The following is a 21,088-nucleotide window of genomic DNA, read 5'->3' as shown; positions in this document are numbered from 1 at the left end:
CCTGCTTAGCTTTTGATATAAGTCAGACAGGATCGGGATTGTTCAGGGAGGCGTGAACATAGAAATTTTTTAGATTATAGAGTGTGGAAAAATAATAAAGATTACTACCTGAGAAGCATACATCCAATCTTAGTAAAACAAAATTTAGGACTGATACTCTCCACCCTATAATATTATGAATAAGAAGCTTTTAAAAATATGTTATAATTCATTCACTCATTTCTTAACTAATTCAACAAACCCTGACAGATCACCTCATATTTATCAAGTGCTCTATAAGGATTTATAAACAAAAAAGACTAAAACAATATCAATAAGATTAGTACAATGTGAATTTGTCTTAGTTCCTGAACAAAAGTATTTTATAAATTGAAAATTCTTTGCATTTGTTTGTTCTTTGCCATATGAGATATACTATATTCTTAAAAATTATTTCTACAAAATTTGCAAATATAAACTATGTGAATAGCAATATAAAATAACTTCTGATTCACTTTCCTACTAATTTCATGCTGGAAAACTACAAAAATGCTGACAAACTTGCATCTTAGGTAACATAGAATTAGTGATGAGAGTATAATGTTCTGAAAACACTTTTAGAGAAAAATGAGAACAAATTTTAAACATTTTAAAATGTCATCCAGAAGAACAGGCCCATTAAAAAACTTTTTAAGGAGAAACCAACAATGAACAGCTGAAATACAATTAAAAAAATCAAATTAAAATTAATTTCTTTATACAGCTGTTGTTGAAAACAACCCTTTTCACAGATTTACCACTCCACCAATGTTTTACCTTGAAAAGAATACAAACATAAGTGTCAAGATATGAGCCAACCTAAAAGACAATTAACAATTTGAGAATGGATGTTAGGGAAAGTTAGAAACTAGAATTAAATGACTTTTGAAACTACTTTTTAAAAATATTTCTGCGAAGCTAAGTTTTTCATCATAGTCTTCCTTAAACTTTATCACTTCAGAATTTAAAAGTGACCTTTGTTAAAAATACACATCTGATTTCATGGTTAAAGAATAGGTATAATGTTTTAAGAGCACGAGTCTACGGTAATTATCTAAGTGTGAGAGCTACAAATTAGATTTGCATTTACAGAGTGCTTGACACATGGGGATATTGATATCATTTCTATCCAGTGAATGAATCTAGACACACAGCCTCAGTAAGCATCTTTCCACTACTAGTGCCAAAGAAAAGAATATGAATCTGAAGTCAGGCTGCACTTTAATAGCTGGGTGATTTTTGAGTAATTGATATGAGCTATAGCACTTTAGATACCTCATTTAGAAAATGTAGATAATAATGGTCCTTGTAGGTTGATACGTAGCTATTAGGTTAAGTTTGTTGGGCCTATTAGAGGTATCTCATTAAAATATAACAATAACCTTCTGAGCTGGGTGTTTGTGTTTTCTTTTTTTTTTTCATTTTGTAGTTGAAACAAATACCAAGAGGCTGAACAACCTGTTCACAAAGAAGCATTAGAGGAAGAATTGAAACCCAAGTTCTTTGGACTCCCAAGCTCATGTTCAGAAGCAGTATGCTACCTGCATGTATGCTTTATCAGAGGATTTTTATATATGCAAGAGAAGCCTAATTGTCTCTTAACTTCCAATGCCCAGATCTGTTAATGTACAGAATAGTTATATCTCGAAGAAGTAAAACACAGATACCCTGTCACAAAAACAACAGCAAAAATGTGAATTTCCATTGATTAGAACTTACTTAAAATCGGAGCAAAAATATTCAGCCTGCTTCCAACAGATGGCAACAGTAAATACATTTTAGATCTACAGACTCAGAATTAGTCTTTTTGACCCTAACATATTTACAGTAAGTTGGTTTCCATAGATAGACACATAAGGAGATCCATAATAAGAATTCACTAAAGGCAATTTCTTTGAAAAATGTCAATGTGATTTACTAAAGAAAAACACCCAGCTGAACTGTCTGTGTGGAATAAGATGAACAGCCTTTATTGATGTTAATTGAAATTCTCATATCCACACATATCATGTATAAAATTTACTTCCCACACTTATTCTTTCTACCTCTAAACTGCAGTAAATTCACACCAAGGTAACAACTTTTTAATTTGAGCATCCGTGCATGAAAATGATACTTTTTCTTATAGTTATATTAACAAATTTAATAAAGTTAAAAACTCATACTTTGCAAAACAGAGGTCTTTTGTGTTGTTTTAAAAAAGTAAAAACTAAATCTCCTAGCTAACTTAGGAATTTCTTTCAAAAGCTGAACTTTATCATTTCTCAATGTTTGTCATTTTAATAACATCCTTTAAAGAAATGTGAGCATTAAAACACATAGGCAAATGGTTCATATGTTAACTCCCACAAATAAACGAAATTAAATGGTATAATTTTCTGTATGTCCACAACTACATTGATTTATCATATATATTAATATACACATAACTTCATTAATATATGCTAGAAATATTTTGGGGGGCAAGTCTCTAAATACTCTTTAAGAACAATTTATTAAAACTAAGTTAGGAGTTTGCTTCAGTGCATCAAATAAAACCCCGGAATGATAATTAATTTTAAGCTATTTATTATTCTAAATAAGAATAATGGTTAAGAATATTACAGCTCTTATTCTGGATGAATTACCTTTCTTCAATATTCCAGATGATTGACTCTTGCTTAGGTTTTCAACTGAAGGGTGCACTGGATTGAGAAACCCTACCAGTACAGAGGTGAGTCAGATAACGCACTTAGTTTATGAGATCTTTTGAGAACTTAGTATGGAGAAGTTTCTTTTGCTGCTGTCACTCTGACTGAAGCCTCTCATGGATTAGAGAAAACACCACCTAATTTGGCATTCTGTCACAGTAAGAAGTGGAAACCATTCATTCATTCATTCATACATTCATTCATTCAACAAAGAGTTATTGAGGCTTTATTTCATATATGCCACATATTACACTAGTGTCTGAGAAGGTAGAAATAATGGTCAAATAAAAATATAATAAAAGATGGGTAAGACAAAGTTATTGGCCATATGAAACTTAGAATCTAGTTGTATAAGAAAATATGTAAAAAATGAGCTAAGTTAGGAAGAATGACTTGCTAATAAAATCATTGTAAAAGCAATAGAGAAAATAAATATTAACATGTAAGCACTGAAAGAAAAAAAAATAAACTTCGAGTTGCTATATTATCAAAATTCAGACACCTGTATCTTAGTTTTCCATAATACTTTATAATGAGGAATAGTATGATTTCTAGTTTAAAATAATTTAGCTTCTAAACTAATACAACTCAGTTATAGAAGTAAAAATTTAAAGGGAAAACTATGATTGTCTTTGAACAACATGAAAAGGGAACAATATGTCCTATAGATGAAAAAGACACTCTTAGAGAATGGGATTAAAGATTATCTTGTGTTTACTCAAAGTTATGTTTTGTATTGTTTTTATTATAAAATTGAGATCTATTTTTTCTGTATTTATCACTTATAAATATTTTCTGTATATATCAAGTAGGTACCCTCAGATATATGAACACTCAAACTGACAATGTTGCCAATAGAAGTGGCCATATATGATGCTTTCTACAATGTGAATATATTGGTGTAGGACTCCTGAAGCATTAATACAAGCTAAATCTAAGAGCATTTCTGAGAGCATGTCATAATTAATTAGATGGGATATCATTCTATTTTAGCAAAGATTCCACGTACTTCACTACACAAAGAATTACTAGCTGATAATGAAAATGCCCTTCAAAGAAGGGCCAAAGAATAGTTGCACAAGGGTAAAACACATCAGTTCCTTATACTTTTTTAGAGCTGAACATGGTTAATGAACAGCAACACTTTTTCAGATGAAAAGACGATGAAACATTTTTCAGGTACATAGGCTCGTCCAATCAAAATGTTCAATAAATTTACTGAGAACAAACTAAATATTTTCCCCCTCAAGAACCACCAAAAGTCAAACTTACCTGATCTACTATCCAGAGGTCCAAAATCCAAGGAATATTTCACGACATGATAGTTATTCCATACATAAAGAAGGTTGTCCCTGGGGTTGTAATCCACGGCTGCTATGTATTGGTATGAGTTGGGAAAAGGTACATCCACCAAACTATCCTTACTTTGGTCGGTGTTGTAAATGTAGTCAATCTTATTCCCCGTGGCCTCATTGTCATCATCCTCATATACAGATTTGACCACATACAGAATCCCACAAATCATAAAAGCATTGGAAGCTGATCTTTTATCATATGCAGTATCCCATGTCCCTTCAATCCGTAGAGTGTAAGGGTTCAATTGGCTAATGACAATTTTACCATTGTTTTGTTCTGTTGCATAGATGACCCATAGCCCATTCTCATCCACTGCCAGGTCTATGTCAGATTTGCCTCCCCAACGGTAAGGAGAAGTATCATGGTAATTGGCATTTGCTATGATAGCCTCTCCACTCTTTATCCTAGTTCGCAAATCAAACTTTACTATGTTCCTGGTGCGCTCTTTGTTGAAGAACAAAGCTCCATCGTATACTACAAATCCTGTGCCATCCACCCTGTGAGGAAGCTTGTAGGTTGTAGTTGGCCTTCCAGCAATGAAGTCATCCTTGGATGAGTATTCAGTCAGGGTATCAGTTCTGTAGGGGGTCCAGGGCATATAATAAATCTTGTCAGAAGCCTGCAGAGGGTCTTTGCACCATGCCCCAGATTGGTGGTCGGACTCAAACAAATGTTCACTCTGGTAAACTCCTTTTAGTAGTCCAGGACAAAGAAAAACTGTTGGAAAGGAGTTAAAATAATACATATATTAATCTGAATATATTGACATACATTCTTATTTTTCACCAAATGGAATGCAACTCTAACAAGAAATCCATCACCACTTAGTCATTTTGCTGCATTCTTCTGAGAATACAAAGTAGTCACACACATTAATTCTGACTTTTGTTTAAAATCATTTTGATTTCATTTGCTGAAAAAATTTTGCATTTTTATGAGTAGCTGTGCTTTCCTTTGAGTTTTACCTTTATAAACATGTATTACAATATTTTTGGATATATGTATACGAATGTCATATATGTCTATATACTTATAGACATAACAAATACAAATGTTAATACAGGATATTTTTAGGTATCTTATTTGGAAATTTCAAAAAATACTGTTTTCACTCTGCTGACATTAGCTATTCAATACTTATCATTAGAAAATATATGGAAATCTAATAGTAATTAAAATATAATAATAAAGGAAAAGAAGAGTCCTGTAATACAGGCCACTGAATCTTCTAGCAAAAAAGCTCTTAAAGCTGCGATAGCACCCATAGAGCATGCATCCCACACAAGTAAAAATGAGTGATGGATGAATACGGGAAGGAAAAAGAGAAAGGAAGAAACAGGAAAGAAGGAATAAGGAAAGAAAAAAGGTGAAAGGTTACAGAGAAGAACCCAAGATCTAGATTTTAATCAGTTAAAATGTCCTGTTAAATACAGTATTATTGGAACTTAAAACATGTACCTTTTACTGTTACATGAGAAGAGCATTTAAAAAAAAAAACAAGATTACTTGCTATAGTATTTTGCTGCTCATACTTCAGACTGAAAATGGGCAAGAATTATTTGATTCACTTGATTTTTAGTATGACGCAGTAACACATTGTGTCAATGGTGGTGAGAAAGTCTGGCTGATTAGATTGATCCGTAATGAGAGGTTATAAAGCAATATTTCCCAAAGTGTGGTACTTGAAGCACCTGTTTCAAGTGGTATAGCTAGATGTTATACAGAAAGAAAAAATGAGTCCTTAGGCACATGGAAACATATGTCAAACAGAATTGTGATTCCAGTAGCTCAGATACATTAGTAAATCTCCAAAGCAGAAGTAGGAGGTTGAGCAAAATTTGCCAGCTAATTTGAACACAGAACCCTTTCTATGGAGCCGCTTTGGAGTGCAGTATTCTGCTCAACCTAAGGGAAACATTGCTCTAATATTTTTGCAAAGCAAACACACTGAAAAATAATCATGCAGTACACTGTTATGTTTGAAATGATCACAAATGTATTGGGAAGAGAAATTAGAAAATCAAAAAATTTGGATGTTTACCTATATTTTAATGATTAATGAAAAAAGTATTATATTCTTGATATTAGTGATCAGCTCTTTAACAGAAACTATAAATCTAGATCCAGCGGAAACAGTCTAAGATGAAACTCAGCTAGGATTGGGTGGTTATTAAAAAGGAAAGTACAAAGTATATTGTTAAAGTGCCCAAAGTTTTACTTTTGGAGAAATAAAAAGTTTGGGGGAAAAGTTGACTATCAAAATTTTCCATATCAAGGATAGAGGGCTATTGACAATTTATGCTCAATAATAAAATCAATGATTAGAATTTCTCAGGATTCTAATATGATAGTTATAATTATAAAGGATGGGTAGGCATTGTTACCAAAATTGTATATAAATTTTATGTTAGTTAATAATCAGCCCTTGGTTACTAAAGTAATTTAAGGTATTTTAAGAAAACCATCTCCCTTTTCCTCCAATAGTTAATTTTTTTTTAAAGGGAAACTATACCAAAGCTATGGAAAATTATCTAGAATAGAAATAAAAACAAATCTAAAGCAATCACTATCCATCACCATCTACTGGATTTCTAACTACTTTTTTAAAAATAATGAGGAATAAAATAAAATACATGGCTGAAAATTTTACACTATTAAATTCTTTTAGGATAAAAGAATTAAACCAGCACTGGTCAGTACAACAGATTAAAGTGAAGTTGAGCAGCAGAAGTAGTAAATAAATTTTCATAAAATAGATAAGAATTAATAACAAAATTATTTTAACTAAATGTTAAACTGTTAAATAACTTAGCCTATAAATAGTATATAATTTATGAAAGGTATTTAATTACCTTTTTGTTCCACTTCTATTGGAGAGAGAGAAGTAAAGAGAGAAAGGAGAAAAGAGAATAGATTAATGGTACGATATTGGCCAAGCACTTTTTATTCACCTCTTCCAAACCGAAAGTAAATAATTTATTTCACTCATACTTGCTTTATTGAACATTATGGGTTTTTTACAAACCCACTCCTCTAGCAAAATTATTTTTTAAAGCAATCATATTATAAGCTTAAAAATACAGTACAAACTTGGAAAAAATAACACAAAAGTTAATCAAGCTAAGATTTAATAAACATACCATTCCCAAGTATAGATACAGCAAATATTAATATGAACACCAATTTACATTTGAAAGGCAGATAGGTAACATACACAAAAAGCTTTCAAATAGTTTTGGCTAGTCTTATTTAGGAAATGCTAAAGTGTATACCACTATTTAACATAATAATAGTCTTGCTTTTTACCCATCTCAAGAACTCTTCAGAAGAACTCAGTGACTTATTTCCTAAGGCCTAAGATTTTCCAGAGTTTGTCAGTCTTATGAGAAATGCACAACATAAGGCTACACATTAACAGGGAATGCTCTCACTCTGAAAAAAATGGATTTAGAATCTTTATTTAAAAAGCACTCTTACTCCCATTCGTCAATTTTTATATTATTAGCTCTCATCGATATTTTATATTATTGTGGAAAAATACTGTCTTTTAGAAAAAGCTATATCAGAAGGTTGGGATAAATAGTGAAACCCTGCTCTGGCCTCTTCTGAAATTCTTAACTTAGCCTTTCAACAGACTCTTGTAAGAATAAATTGAGATCCTCAAACAAGTTACGGTTAAATTAGATTCCGTTATTATTTTTAAGGTACTGATCAATACAAGTCAGGGGAAATTCTGGAAAACTGCAACATATTCAAGTAGTATCTTCTTTAGCCTATAAAAAACTGTCATCGGAAACAATTTGCCTAGATCACAAAAAGGAAAAAAAGGACAATGGAAAAAAGAAGACAAAGGGGTGCCTAACACAAACTTAAAAATCAGATTGCAAGTGATATAAGTCAAAGATAATTTCAGTGGAAGGGATGGACTGAGTGAGACATGCATAATAAATACATTTGAAGTTCTAGGAAAGTTTCAAAACAAGGGAGAAATGTTTGGGGTAATTATATTTGGGTGAAACTTTTGTGCTTTGACCTAAACTCATGTCTTCAATTACTGTAAAAATCATGCTCACTTCTCTTCATTGACTTTTTTTGAAACCTCAATATCTTATATGCTAGAAGACAAGATTCCTATATATCACAAATATGCTTAGGAAGTTACAAATAAGATTATCTTTTTCAGATTCCTTATCTCACTAATTTATAAATCTTATTTTTAACAGTATTTCTAGGTCTCTTAAAAACTATTACACTGTTATAATTCATCATCATCCTCAATTAATATTTACTGAGTAACTGCAGTGTTCTCTGGACTGTATGATTCATTATTGGTCATTAAAAGCTTCACCTAAAAGATGCAATTCATGCTATGACAAGAACACTATCAAACATGAGTTCAGATTGACGACTAGAAGCAGCATAACCAAGGACCTTAAAGAATTACTTAATCAATAGTTTCAAAAATTTGGACCCAGTACAGTGAAGATGGAGTTTGGGAGTGTAAAGTCATACTAAAGTCAGCATTTTTCAAAGACTAGCCTACAAAATAATTTTAAGAACTAATTTCATTTTTTGAAATAGTTCTAAATATATATCCTTTTGACAATTATAAATAGAGATATTTATATTCTAAAATGTAAAGTTTATATTCACAGAACTTTAGTCTTATTTCATTTAAATAAGGCCGTCTTATATTTAAGGGCAAATATCCTAACTTCTTGGTGACTGGGACTGGTATTTTTCTTTGACAAATACTTGAGGAAGAAGAGATATGTGATGAAAGTAAATACTGTCTTATACTTTAATGGGCTTTTTAAAAATTATTTTTCAAAGAACTTACTCCTCTATTTTCTCAATTGTCATTAGGTAAAATTTTGCTTTTAATTCTCTGGTCCTGGTCTAATTTCAGAGATATCGACATAAGTTGTAGCACAAGTAATGTTTGCCTCTGTTACTTGCTGGTTACTCAAAATTAAGATTTATTAGGCAATTCTACTTTGGATAAAATTATTATGGTCTTGCCTATGTCATGACTGGTTGTAGCTAATTTATCATTTATTTACCATTTTCAAAACGGAAGTAAAATAATCTCATAATTTAAGTTGATACAAGCATACACAAATCATATTCCAATAATAAAAACTGGCAAGGCAAACATAATTTGTCATTGAAAGGCTTGGTAACATTTAAGATTAGCCAGTCATTGTCCATCATCTAATTCTGATTCTAGAAGCTTCTCTCCGCTGAAACAAATAAACAAACAAATTGCATGGGTACAAGAAACATGCTTACCACTGTATCCCTCACAGTGGATACATTATAAATACTTAGTAAACATCTACAGAATTAATAAATAATCCAAATAAAGGTGATTAATTTTGCTCTTTGATATTTTAAGCATGTAGTAAAAAGAAAAAAGTGGCGAAACAAAATTGAATTTACTATATAGAATCATATGTACAATGCATTATCTGTATCATGTCCTTAAATATTTCAGTGGACAGGGAGAAAAGTAAAATTTATGAGCAATATGTATCTCCAATTCATTAAATGTAAAACTGGAGGGGAAAAAAAAGGAAAAGAAGAAAAAAATGTATAGATGGTCTTCAGGGGAATTTCGGCAAGAAAAATTTGTTGCTATAAAACAGCCTGTAATGATGTAAATATACAGGCTGAAAATACTCCCTTCTCTCCTCTCTGTAATAAAATTATAAATAAATTGTATGATGACACCTGTTATAGGCCTTCTTCAGGACCTCCTGTCTTATGGTCTGGTCCAATATCCTGAATTCTAACATTATAGCTGTCATTATTCATTTCCAAACCTCTTTGGAACTAATTTCTCTCCTTTTCTCTATTTACTTTTAATCTTCAAACTATTTTTATTGTCTATTCAGCCTCTGCAAATACATTTATACATTTCCTTAAAGTGATTTCATTGTTATCCTTTGTCAAACTTAATGTCATAAGCTATATCCTGTGGTTAGAGTAAATGACAAATTCAAACTAAGGGTAATCTTATTCTTCTTTTTATACAAAAGGAAGAAACAGGAAAAAAAAAAAAAGACAAGTACAATTTCCCTTCATTTCCCAACAGTTCATAAAATAGATATAATATATAGTTATGTTATTGTTTAGAAAATAAGATGTTTTTAGTTCTATTCATATCTGTGCTGTATGTCATACTTTTGAATTGCGTACTTTAATTAGAAAAGGTATGGATGAGAGAGCATATGCATGCATTGCCAAGCTTTTTAAAATTGCATTGCAAATTACAAAGAAATAAAATTGTTGTGTGCCAAAAATCGTTAGTGCCTTAACTAAGAAGTATAAAATTGTACCTAATTCTAATGTAGCTTAAATTTTCTTTTCTTTTAAACTATAAATCACATGATATATTTTCTATCTACAATTTAAATGTTCCAAATGAGTAGAGTGTCATAATTCAATGATGCCTCTTTATTTCTGTAATATATAAATAAATATCCACTATGGGGAACATAAGATGGCTATAAGGTATTAAATAATTTATAAATAAATATTTTTTTCACTAGAATATAGTAGTGTTTGAAACAGAATATTTTCTTGGCTACATTGGCTTAGACAATTAAAATACATTTGGGAATCCTTATCACAAGCCAGCTGGGCAGTTAGGAAGATGGTAAAACTAGGTAAATAATAAAAGAATTAGTCTTGGATGAAAATTTGCTTGTGCATCATCCACAAACAAAGTCATCTATCAGTGGATAACCAAAAGTCCATAATAATACTTCATACTTGTATAGAACTTTATAATTAAAAAAAAATTTCACATGGATTGCTTGTTTTAAATCTTCAAACAACACTGTGAAGTGATATATCTTAATTCTGTATCAGAGATAAGTCAACCAAAACTCAAAAGGTTAAAGGATTTGACCAAGATTAACCCTGATATGTAGTAGAGTCTTGTCATTTGTCTAATATTACTGGTTCTCACAAAATGTAAACTCAGTGAAATACTGTTTATTGCATTCTTGTTCTTCACTTCCTTTTTGTCAGTCAAATCCACAGAGGAGTACACTTTAGAGGACAAAATACTTAAAATGAAATCTCCCTGAGAGCAGGCACTGTATCTGTTATAAGAACGTTCGATAAGCATGTGTCATGTGCCATATATTGCACTAAAGTTTTGCATACAAAACTAATTTAAATATCCCACAGCAAACTTATGGGGTAGATATTCTCATTATCTTAACTTTTCAAGCTATGTTACAGGTACAAAGATGCATGACTCTTTGGTTAATAAGTTGTAGAGTTGGAATTCAAATCTATGTTTTGATTTTATTTATTATTGCATCTCCAGTGCCCAATACCTAGAAAGATCTCAATTAATATTTTGTATGCCTCCATGCAATCATGAATTGTATTTTGGTCTTTTCAAAGGAAAGGTCTAGATGTCATATTTTTCAGTGCTATCAACCCTGGGACTAGTGAAGCAAAGCATCTCTCCAGAGAAGATAAAATAATAGGAAAAAAAAAGGGTTACTAATTTCTTGGCCAAGGAAACAAGATATTTCTTATCATCAGAAATAAATTGTGCTGAATACTTCATGTCCTATTAATTCTTATTATTCCAAAATAGAGAAAATTGTCTCTTATTTTATTTCATATACACTAAGAAAATACTGAAGCACTTCAGTAAATAGAAATAAAAACATCTGTGAAGTTCATTAATTTTTTTGGTATACTGCATATCAAAAACTCTGACAGACATCTGTCTCTTTTCAGTAAATAAAAGTGCTAATCCTTTATTTAATGAAAGACAGGGGTAATCACTGCAGCTCAGCTTCTAAATTATGTTTTTCAAATAATACCGTGCATCAGTGAATAAAAGTGCCGCTCAAGCACCTTGTATTACAATGGCTTTATATAATGTGTTTCCAAAATTAACACCTCCTAATGAATTTCACCCTTGAGTATGTAGATTGAAAATGTCAATAATTCATAAAATGCTTTCACTAGCCACATTCTAATTTAAACACTTAAATACAATATCTATAGATGCTGCAGAAACTGAAATTGCCTTTTATTTTTATTTAAAACTTTCCATTCCATTGATAGATCCGTAAAATCTTTAAAACTGTTAATTTACCTTTTAAAAGAAAATGGTGCTATTAGTAGACTTTTTTGAGAATCTATTGGTAACAGCTTCTAGTAAAAATAATAATTTTTCAAAGTTATTGGAAAGACTTATTCGACATTACATTTTGTTCATCAAGGATGTATCCTTGGCATAATGATTTGTCACCACTGTGTAACAACCACATGACATTTAGAATTGCTACACAAAATATAGAGTCCCCTCAGAGTGGATAAGAGTATATGTGTATATTTATAGATTAGATCTGAATACATTTGTATTTGCAAGGTCCTTGGAGCTGTGAATACAGAGACAATAATAATTATAACAACTAATAGTTACTAAACATGTACTATGAGACCAGTCCTCCAGTGCATCATTTCATTTAATCTTCAAAGAAGCTATGAATTTGGTGGTGCTATTATGAATATGTAACAGAGGAAGAACTGATCTCTGCCTTAAGGAAGCTTACCGCCCAACAATCGGTGATTTTCAGTATACTCATTTACCAATTATAAGCTATTTTTAAATGCTTTCAAAGGAACGTATATAAAGAAATTAAAAACAGACAGTAGAAGTGAATGGCAGAGAGTGGGGAACTGTTAGAAAGAGCTGAAGTTAGTTAGAGTCACAAAAATTTTGACTAAAATCAAATTTTTTGTAGCAAATGTCATCCATTTGCTCCTGAGAAATATATTTGACTGTTTCTATTACGATGTTGTATGCACTCAACTCCGGATATGCAGCAAACTAGATATTTAAAATGAACCTAGATCTAATCTCAGATATTTAATAAATACTTTATGATTAATATTCCTAGGGTTTGGTTGCTGAAATATATTTTTGAAAAGTCATTTAGTCCCAGCTGATTTTTTTCTAAATAAGAAAAATGAAGCCAGAGAATTAAGATATTAGCTACAAATCACAGTTTAATTTTTAACTTTTAATAGAATTAAAAACAAATTATTATGTATGTGATATTTTTTAATTCATTTAACAATTTTATGTATTGTGAGAACAGAAACAGCTATCCTAATTTTATTGATGGGATAAACTAGAAGCTGAAAGGAGTCAAGTTACTTTATCTCTGGCTAAATATTGTTCTTTTAGTCTTTGCCAGAGCTCTTAAGATCTGGTGAATTAATCTTAGAATTGAAAGTTGTATCACTTGGTACAAAAGAATGGGACAACAAAACCCAAGGAGACATTTAAGCAAGGAAAAATTGACCAACATTCTATGGAAAAGATTACGAATCTGAGGAGCTGCTATATACTCTGTCACTTTTTAGAAGTCTTCCAAATACTCTGACTCACTTAGGACTTGATTCACATTAGCCAAAGAACAGAAAATACTTTTTATTCATAACAATATGGTTAAAGATAACAAAGTAAATAATATATATATGATTTCCATAACTGTAAACAAAAAACAAACAAAATTAATTTCAGAATTAGTAGAAAATATACAACAGAATCTCTTGGAAAATAGATTTAAGATCCTTACTCATTTAATTTTTTGGTGTTTGATGAAATTAACGTGCTAATACCAATCATATGAATAACTTTCAGGTCTTTCGATTCATTATTAGAATTTTCCAAAAACACAATTCTTATATTTTCTAATTTTATGTCTTACTCATACTATGTGCTGACCACATTCTTCACAGTGGTTTATTCATTTTTACTGCATATATTCAACACCTATTTTATTTCTCAACTTCTGCTTACTTGGTTGCCCCTATTCAGGATGCCTAACGCCTCTTATTCTCCAGTTAAACCAAACTCTGTTTTTAGGTTCTAAGTTATTCTTTCATGAATACTACCATATTTACCTGTTCCATATTGATCAACTGTATAATTTCAATATAGTCTGTGGGGAAGTTTTCAATAATGTTCTAATGATTAGCAAACTTTTCTGCAAAGGGCCAGACAGTACATAATTTAAGCTTTGTGAGCCACATGCAGGCCATGTTGCACAGTTGCAGTTTTTCTTTTTTTTTCTTGTTGTTTGTTTTTATAACTCTTAAAAAATGTAAAAGACATTCTTAGCTCATGGGCTAGTACAAAAACAACCAGTAGGTATTTATCCCATGGCCATAGTTTGCCAATTCCTATTTATTTCACTTATGCTATCTCATTTTCTATTCTATAGGCACTCGGTATTTTTACCTTCTATCATTCTTCTGGAAGTACTTGGAGGTTCCTGAAGGCAGAGAATCATGTATCATTCATCCAGGAACCATTGGGTTCTATCTCAATGTTCGTAACTGCTAGTCAATAGATGTCACTAACATGCTTTCAAAGTCACAGGCAAATAGCTTCAAATAAGAACTTTGTATGATTTATTTAATGATGTGAACCAAGGGGGAGACAAATCTTACAGATGGCAAAGTATGTTTTTTTCCTAATAAACTGATTGTATTTGGCACATAAAATCCTCCTGAGGTTCTACTTCTTTTCTCTCTATGGAGTCCATTATATCTCTATCTACTTATATATTTGTATACTGAAAAATATTTGGTCTATGATCAACTGCTAAGAAAGATTTTGCAATCTCTGTGGAAATTCGCCTTAGTGACATTGAAACAAGTTAATTTTGGTCCCATTTATTTAGTATTATACTATGTTAGTCTATTTGCTGAATACTTTATATTATTCTATTTAATCCTCACAACAATCCTGTTGAGATTATTATCATTATTATATGAATAAGAAGACTGAGTACAGAGGTCATATAACTAGTAATCATTAGAGCTGGTCTTCGAACTTCTCAGCCTACACTCTTAACCTCGATGCCATACTCTCTAGCAAACAAGAAGGAAATCACAATTAAAATAATGAGGATAACTAATATTAATTGAGTGCTTACTACTTACTATATGGTGTAGGGTTTTAAATAATTTACATGTATTATCCACTTAATATTACCACTATAAAGTAGATAGTATTATTACTTCAATCTTACAAATAAGGAAATTATGATACAGAGAAGTTAAATAAATGGTAAATGGCAGACCCAATGCCAAGCCTCTGAAACTAGAACCCAAGTACTAAACAACTATCTTCCAAGTGCAAGCTACTTTTGTTGAATAATTCCATTGATTGAGGGAAGGAGTAGAGTTTTATGCTACCCTTGTTACTTTCTAAATGCTAGATTTGCTATATTCACTAAGTTAAATTTATCAAATATAGAAAATGATTTGATGTTCTGCTCTCAATGAAAATACCTGATTGTGATTTCAACAAAACCTTTTTAAAAGTTAGTATTAATAACTAGCAATAATTTATTTTGAAAAAGAAAAGTGTTATACTGATTTTTCCTCATATAGAATATATTCTCAGAGCCATGTAGTTAAGATCTCATTTTGGACAAGAAGAGCCTTTCTTTGGAAACCTTTTAGGGCAGTGTCACATTCCAGGCTCACAAGGCACATGTTGGTCACCTGTAAAGCAATGAGCCAGCATTTGACTTAAATCGATAATGTCTGACAGAGGTGAAAGCAATGCAATCATAAAAGAATTAAATATTCCAGAAAGAAGGTGGCATACATAAAACACCTTGCTACTTTTTTCTTACTTGAAGGAAAAAACGCATATTTTATTCACTATGCAACTTAAAGAGTGAACTCTCAAAGTACCACTTTTCTCATGGGAGTCTCCTGTTTCTTCTTTAATTCTTCAGTGTCCATCACAGTGTGTCTGTGACAGTTCTATATCAAGATGCTATTGGCCTAGCCAAATGCAGTTAATTATATTAGTTTCTATTTATTTCCCACTCGTAGTTGAAAAGTATTCATGATGGGGTTTAGTGCTACAACATTATAATATTTGACACAAGAATTACGTGCTCCTAAGAATGGGAACATATCTTTTCTCATCTGTTTTTCTTATAAATTTATGTTCGTTCTTTGAGAGATTATGACAAAAGGAATAACTATTATTAAAAAGAAGGTTATAAATTATCTAGGTCAAAGTTGATAAGGGAAATAACAAGCAGACAGTCCTTCAAACGTGTTCAGTGTGGTACAATATCTAAAGCCAAGATATTATATTTAAAATTAAATTAAAATTAACAACGAAAAAGTATGTTTCTCTCCCATTCTTTATAATACTGTGACATCTGCTCAGTAATTCACTAAATGAACTTTTTGTTTGTTTTAGTGAAATGTATCAAATTTGAGAAAAAGTAAGTTTTAAAGAATGAAACAAATGATGACATTATTCTTGCTCTATTGAACCACTAGCGACATACTTCATAGTCTATTTAAACTAACCAGCCTCCAACAGTTTGTTTTTTCTTAAAAACTATCTGCAGAAGGTTCATAAAAATGAATTTTCAGATTAGAGCACTGAAGAAGGAACTATTAACAGTATAACATTATTAGGTGCATTTTTTTGGTTTTTAATGAAATAAACTTCCTTGTAGACAAAATAGAGCAGTTGATAGCTAATAAACTGATTGTATTTGGTATTAATTAAAACTTTAATTTCTTGTTTATAGGTATAACATTATTTCATTTATCACAATAGGTGATTATTTTTAAAATACAACATTAAAGACAAAATAAATTCCCCATATAAACAATATTTCCTCAGGAACTTCTATGACACACTCTGTTAATCTACTAGAAAGTTAGTCATGTATGTTCAAAGACACTCTCCATTTCTTCACTGCTGTGTCTGAGAACCTGTAACGCTGCTTGCTATAAAAAAGCTGCGCAATAAATATTTTAAATTTGTAAATCAATACAAAGGGTCTCTATCTTTGATGCTCTTGAATATCTGGTATAAATTTACACATATCAAAGATAAAACAAAAAGAAAAAAATAAAATGTGTATGTGGATTGTATAATTGATCTGAAGTAAATATTTTCTGAAAATGACTTTTAATTAATAAATCCATTTGATATTTTGGTTAATATCTAATTACTAAACCACAACTACTACTATATTTTGTCTCATCATGCTACATTTTAAAATAATAAACACTGAAAACACTGGGGAATTTTCAAACATGGTTGAATAACTACATAATCTTGCAATAAGAAGTATTTATCAGGCCATGGAAGCAACCAAAGTGTCCTAAGATAGATGACTGGAGAAAGAAGATGTGGTACATATATACAATGGGATATTACTCAGCCATAAGAAAATGTGGCACATGGATGGATCTTGAGATAATCATGCTAAGCAAAATAAGTCAGATAGAAAAAGTAGAAAACCATATGATTCCACTCATATATAGGATACAAAACTGAAAGCAACAAACAAAAACGACAAACAGAGACTCATGGACATGGAGAGTGGATTAGTGGTTACCAGTGGGAAGGGGGAAGCGAGTAGGTAGGTAAGAGTAAAAAATGACAGAAATCTAACTTTGGGAGGTGAACTCACAATACAACATATATATGACATACTGTTAAATGGTACATTTGAAACTTATTTGATTTTATTAATCAGCATCACCTCAATAATTTTAATTAAAAACAAAAATAATAAAAAATAAATTTTAATAAATAAAAAAAGTATTTATAGCAAAAATAACCAACAGTTATTGAATGTTTACTACGTGGAAATCATAATTACCAAAACAACTCTTTAAGTATATTATTACCATTTTACAAATGAAGAAAGTATGAGGCACAGAAATTAAGTTAATTGCTGAAGGTCACAAATCTAGTAAGAAACTGAGCTAGGATTTGAAAAAAGACAATCTGGCTCTAAGGTTTTTATGTTCATTGGATGGTCTTCATAGTCTCCCAAGATTACTGATCAGTTTATACTGATTAATTTTTCTCTCCCACAAAATGAAGCAACACAACAGTTTGATATCCTACTTCAAATATCAATAAATTAGAAAAGTAGATTTAAATGTGTGATTTTTCAATGAAATCTCAAGTTGTGAATTTTGGTTGTAGTGCGTGGAGGTTAAGTTTTAGATTTCTTAGATTTCTCAGGTTGATATTTTCTAATCACTAACACTAGCACCTTAACTCATAAGTCTCTTAACATCAGTTCTCTTGTTATATGTGTAACATGGATTCATCCGGCCACAGAGAGATTCTATGCTCTGCTGTGCCTACAAATTTTAGAAAAGAAATTTGTGCTAGAAAATTATAACTCCTTAGCAACAAAAATAAAAATCGAATGCCTCTACTATGAAAGTGCAGAATACTATGAGAATGGGTTTTTCTTCTTTTTGAAATCAAACATAGTTTCTTCTACCATTGTAAAACTGATGTCTTAATATAATTTCTAAGTTAAGTTTAAGCATTTGGAGGAAGCAGCAGTTTTTTATGAATCTTCAGCTTAGTAAAGTATACATTGTCTATTTGAATTCAGGGCCAGTAAATTCCTACAAAGTGTTTACTGCACTATACATATTATTGGTCCTGTCACTGAACAGTGCCCTCTTTCTGTTTTATAGCTAACGTAGCATTTCTCCATGGCATCAATAGATTAAAGTATTTACTACCAGAAAAAGTTATGTGAAAATGGAACAAGCTCATTTTGCTACAAGCTAACTCAATAAATCTGTCTAGTTTACTGATGTTCACTTTCATTTAAAATCAGTACATGTTTATCTTGCAAACTTCAAGAAGCCAGAGAGAAAGGTTATTTTTCATGGCAGAAATGCTTCTTTGTTAACCTTAATAAATGGCAGTTTAATAGGACCAGATCTATATTTCTAATGCGTATTAGTAAATATTTAGAAAAGAGTCAATGAGGGGTCTATTGAGACTTTGAAAGATTCTGTTTCTTGAGCCATACAACTCCTTCACTATAGAAAAACAGCTTAAATTAATTGGTTGAATTTTATAATATTAGTTTGATGCCTTTCTTAAATTTACCACCAGAAAACTAGGTCATTAATAAAGCTTGTTTATTTCTGGTTAGACAAAAATAAAATAAAATAAAAGCAAATTTAGTCCCATATATGATTCTTAAACTGACAGTTGAGAAATAAACAAAATGGGAATAGTTGGTTCTTCTTTTGACAGTACTATACAGCAAAATAATGTTTTACTCTGAAGACAGGCAAACTATTTTTTTTTTCAGTCTCTTATGTCCCACAGAAAATGGTTATGGATATGACTTATATAAATCAATCCACCTAGAGCCGTAGTGACCAATTGGTCAATCATGTAACATTTATAATAGATGATCACAGAAAATACAACTTCTTTCTCTCAGTTCTATGTGACAGTTACTTTTTCCTTGGTTATGACAATACAATGGAAGAAAAATGTTGATGTTTATTAAACCAGATCATGCTCACAGCTGTAAAATAGCTATTTTATACATTTTATGTACCTATCATGAGTACAAAATATCTCAGTAGATATATGCCAGAATTTTTATTTTGACACATTTGATTTTACTTCTGAAAAACTGTGTTATTAATGAATGTCTTGCTTTTATTTTTATATATTATTATTTTTTTACATAAAATTCCCTTTCTACACAAGAAAAAAACATGTTGGTTCTAGAGCCATTCTCTCCTTATCTCTTTTGGAATGAAACATAATTATTCTCCTAAATCTATGCCCTTGCACACATCACTTACTATTGCGTACCTGCTTTCATAATCTCCAGTACATTTATCTACAATTGGGTGAAATTTCACAGCTTGATGAGGTTTTTTTCAACAGCTTCCTATGTAACCCACAGCTCTCAGGAAAGCCTGCTTTTGAAAGACAAGCTTTAGGAAGAAAGTTTTGCTGCAACAGAGAGATTGCTTTGGGAGGTCTGGAGGAAGATATCACTCTAATTAATATGTTAACAAGGAATCAGTCATCAGTACAACGCCAGAAAGGAGCAGATTCTATATAATATTGGCCAACTGTTTCAAGCACATAAATCTACCTTCACCAACCACATTACAGCTGTTCTCCAAGAAGACAGATAATATGTTAAATGTTAAAGAGAGGTTTGTAAAATGATTAACATTTTTGTCAAACCAGATTTATGAAAGGCATTGTCATATTTTCATAATAACACTAAATACTTAAAAAATAGTTGGTAAATACTTAATATGTCTACAAATGTTTTCAGTTACTCAAACATAATTCAAATGTTTTATGGGGTATAGTGTCCTAATCTGGGATCCTAGGACAGCAGGCCCAAGACAAGGATTTTGATGCAGGTAGTTTATTTGGGAGGTAATCCCAGGAGACAAGTGTAAAGGAACAGTGAGAGAAATACAGAAAAGGAAGAAGAGTCATATATCCGTTAATATTGAAGTTGCTATTGTTGGCAAGGAGGACCAAATTCTTCCCAGATTTCTGAGAAATATAAAGCTGGGGTAATGGACCTTTGTTCCCAGTGGCTTAGGGCAGTCTTTACTGGTAAATACTCCCCTGAACACAAGCAGATGGCTAAGTGCCAGCTGAACAAGCTGCTGGCCTTGGGGAAAGCCTTATGGTAGAATGCTAAAAGACAAATAGAAGCAGTGTGAAGTGAGAATTGGATGAGATAGGCCTGAGTGCCCACAAAATAGTTTACTTAGGTCTGAGTAAACTCAGAGTTGAGTGAAGGGCATACTATACATGTGCCAGAGGCATCTGCTAAAAGATATGTTTGTGTATATGTGCATGCGTATGTGGTGTGTCTGCACATATGCAAACAAAACAGTATATAGACCTTAATATTTAACTTATAATACTGTTTTACATTTATTTAGCAGTTGCTTCAATTTTAGACACTGTGAATAATATTGTTATCTTTTTCTATATTATATACAGAAATTTTTATTTCGATGTTATTAAAATATCATTTATATCATATATCTATAATATATAAAAGAGATATTAAAAATAAGCTAGTAATGTTACTACCTTAACATCTTTTCCAGTTACACTGTAGCTAGAAATCTAAAATTTACACATTCCATAAAAGTGCTGC

General features: G+C 31.2%; 1 protein-coding gene across 1 annotated transcript in view; it reads right to left on the bottom strand.

Annotated features, from left to right (window-relative positions):
- Nucleotides 1-21,088, bottom strand: part of ADGRL3 (adhesion G protein-coupled receptor L3) — a 566,410-nt gene that overhangs the window by 256,444 nt on the left and 288,878 nt on the right. Inside the window, exons 6-7 of the mRNA XM_025040294.1 lie at nt 6,917-6,931; nt 3,981-4,781 (exon numbers count right to left, since the gene is read on the bottom strand). Of these exons, the coding sequence (XP_024896062.1) occupies nt 3,981-4,781; nt 6,917-6,931 (816 nt within the window). The remainder of the gene's footprint in view (nt 1-3,980; nt 4,782-6,916; nt 6,932-21,088) is intronic.

Source organism: Pteropus alecto, unplaced genomic scaffold (genome assembly GCF_000325575.1).
Source record: "Pteropus alecto unplaced genomic scaffold, ASM32557v1 scaffold57, whole genome shotgun sequence".
NCBI lineage: Eukaryota > Metazoa > Chordata > Mammalia > Chiroptera > Pteropodidae > Pteropus > Pteropus alecto.
The sequence above is the reverse complement of the archived record's forward strand: the minus strand, read 5'-3'. Positions and strand labels throughout refer to the sequence as shown.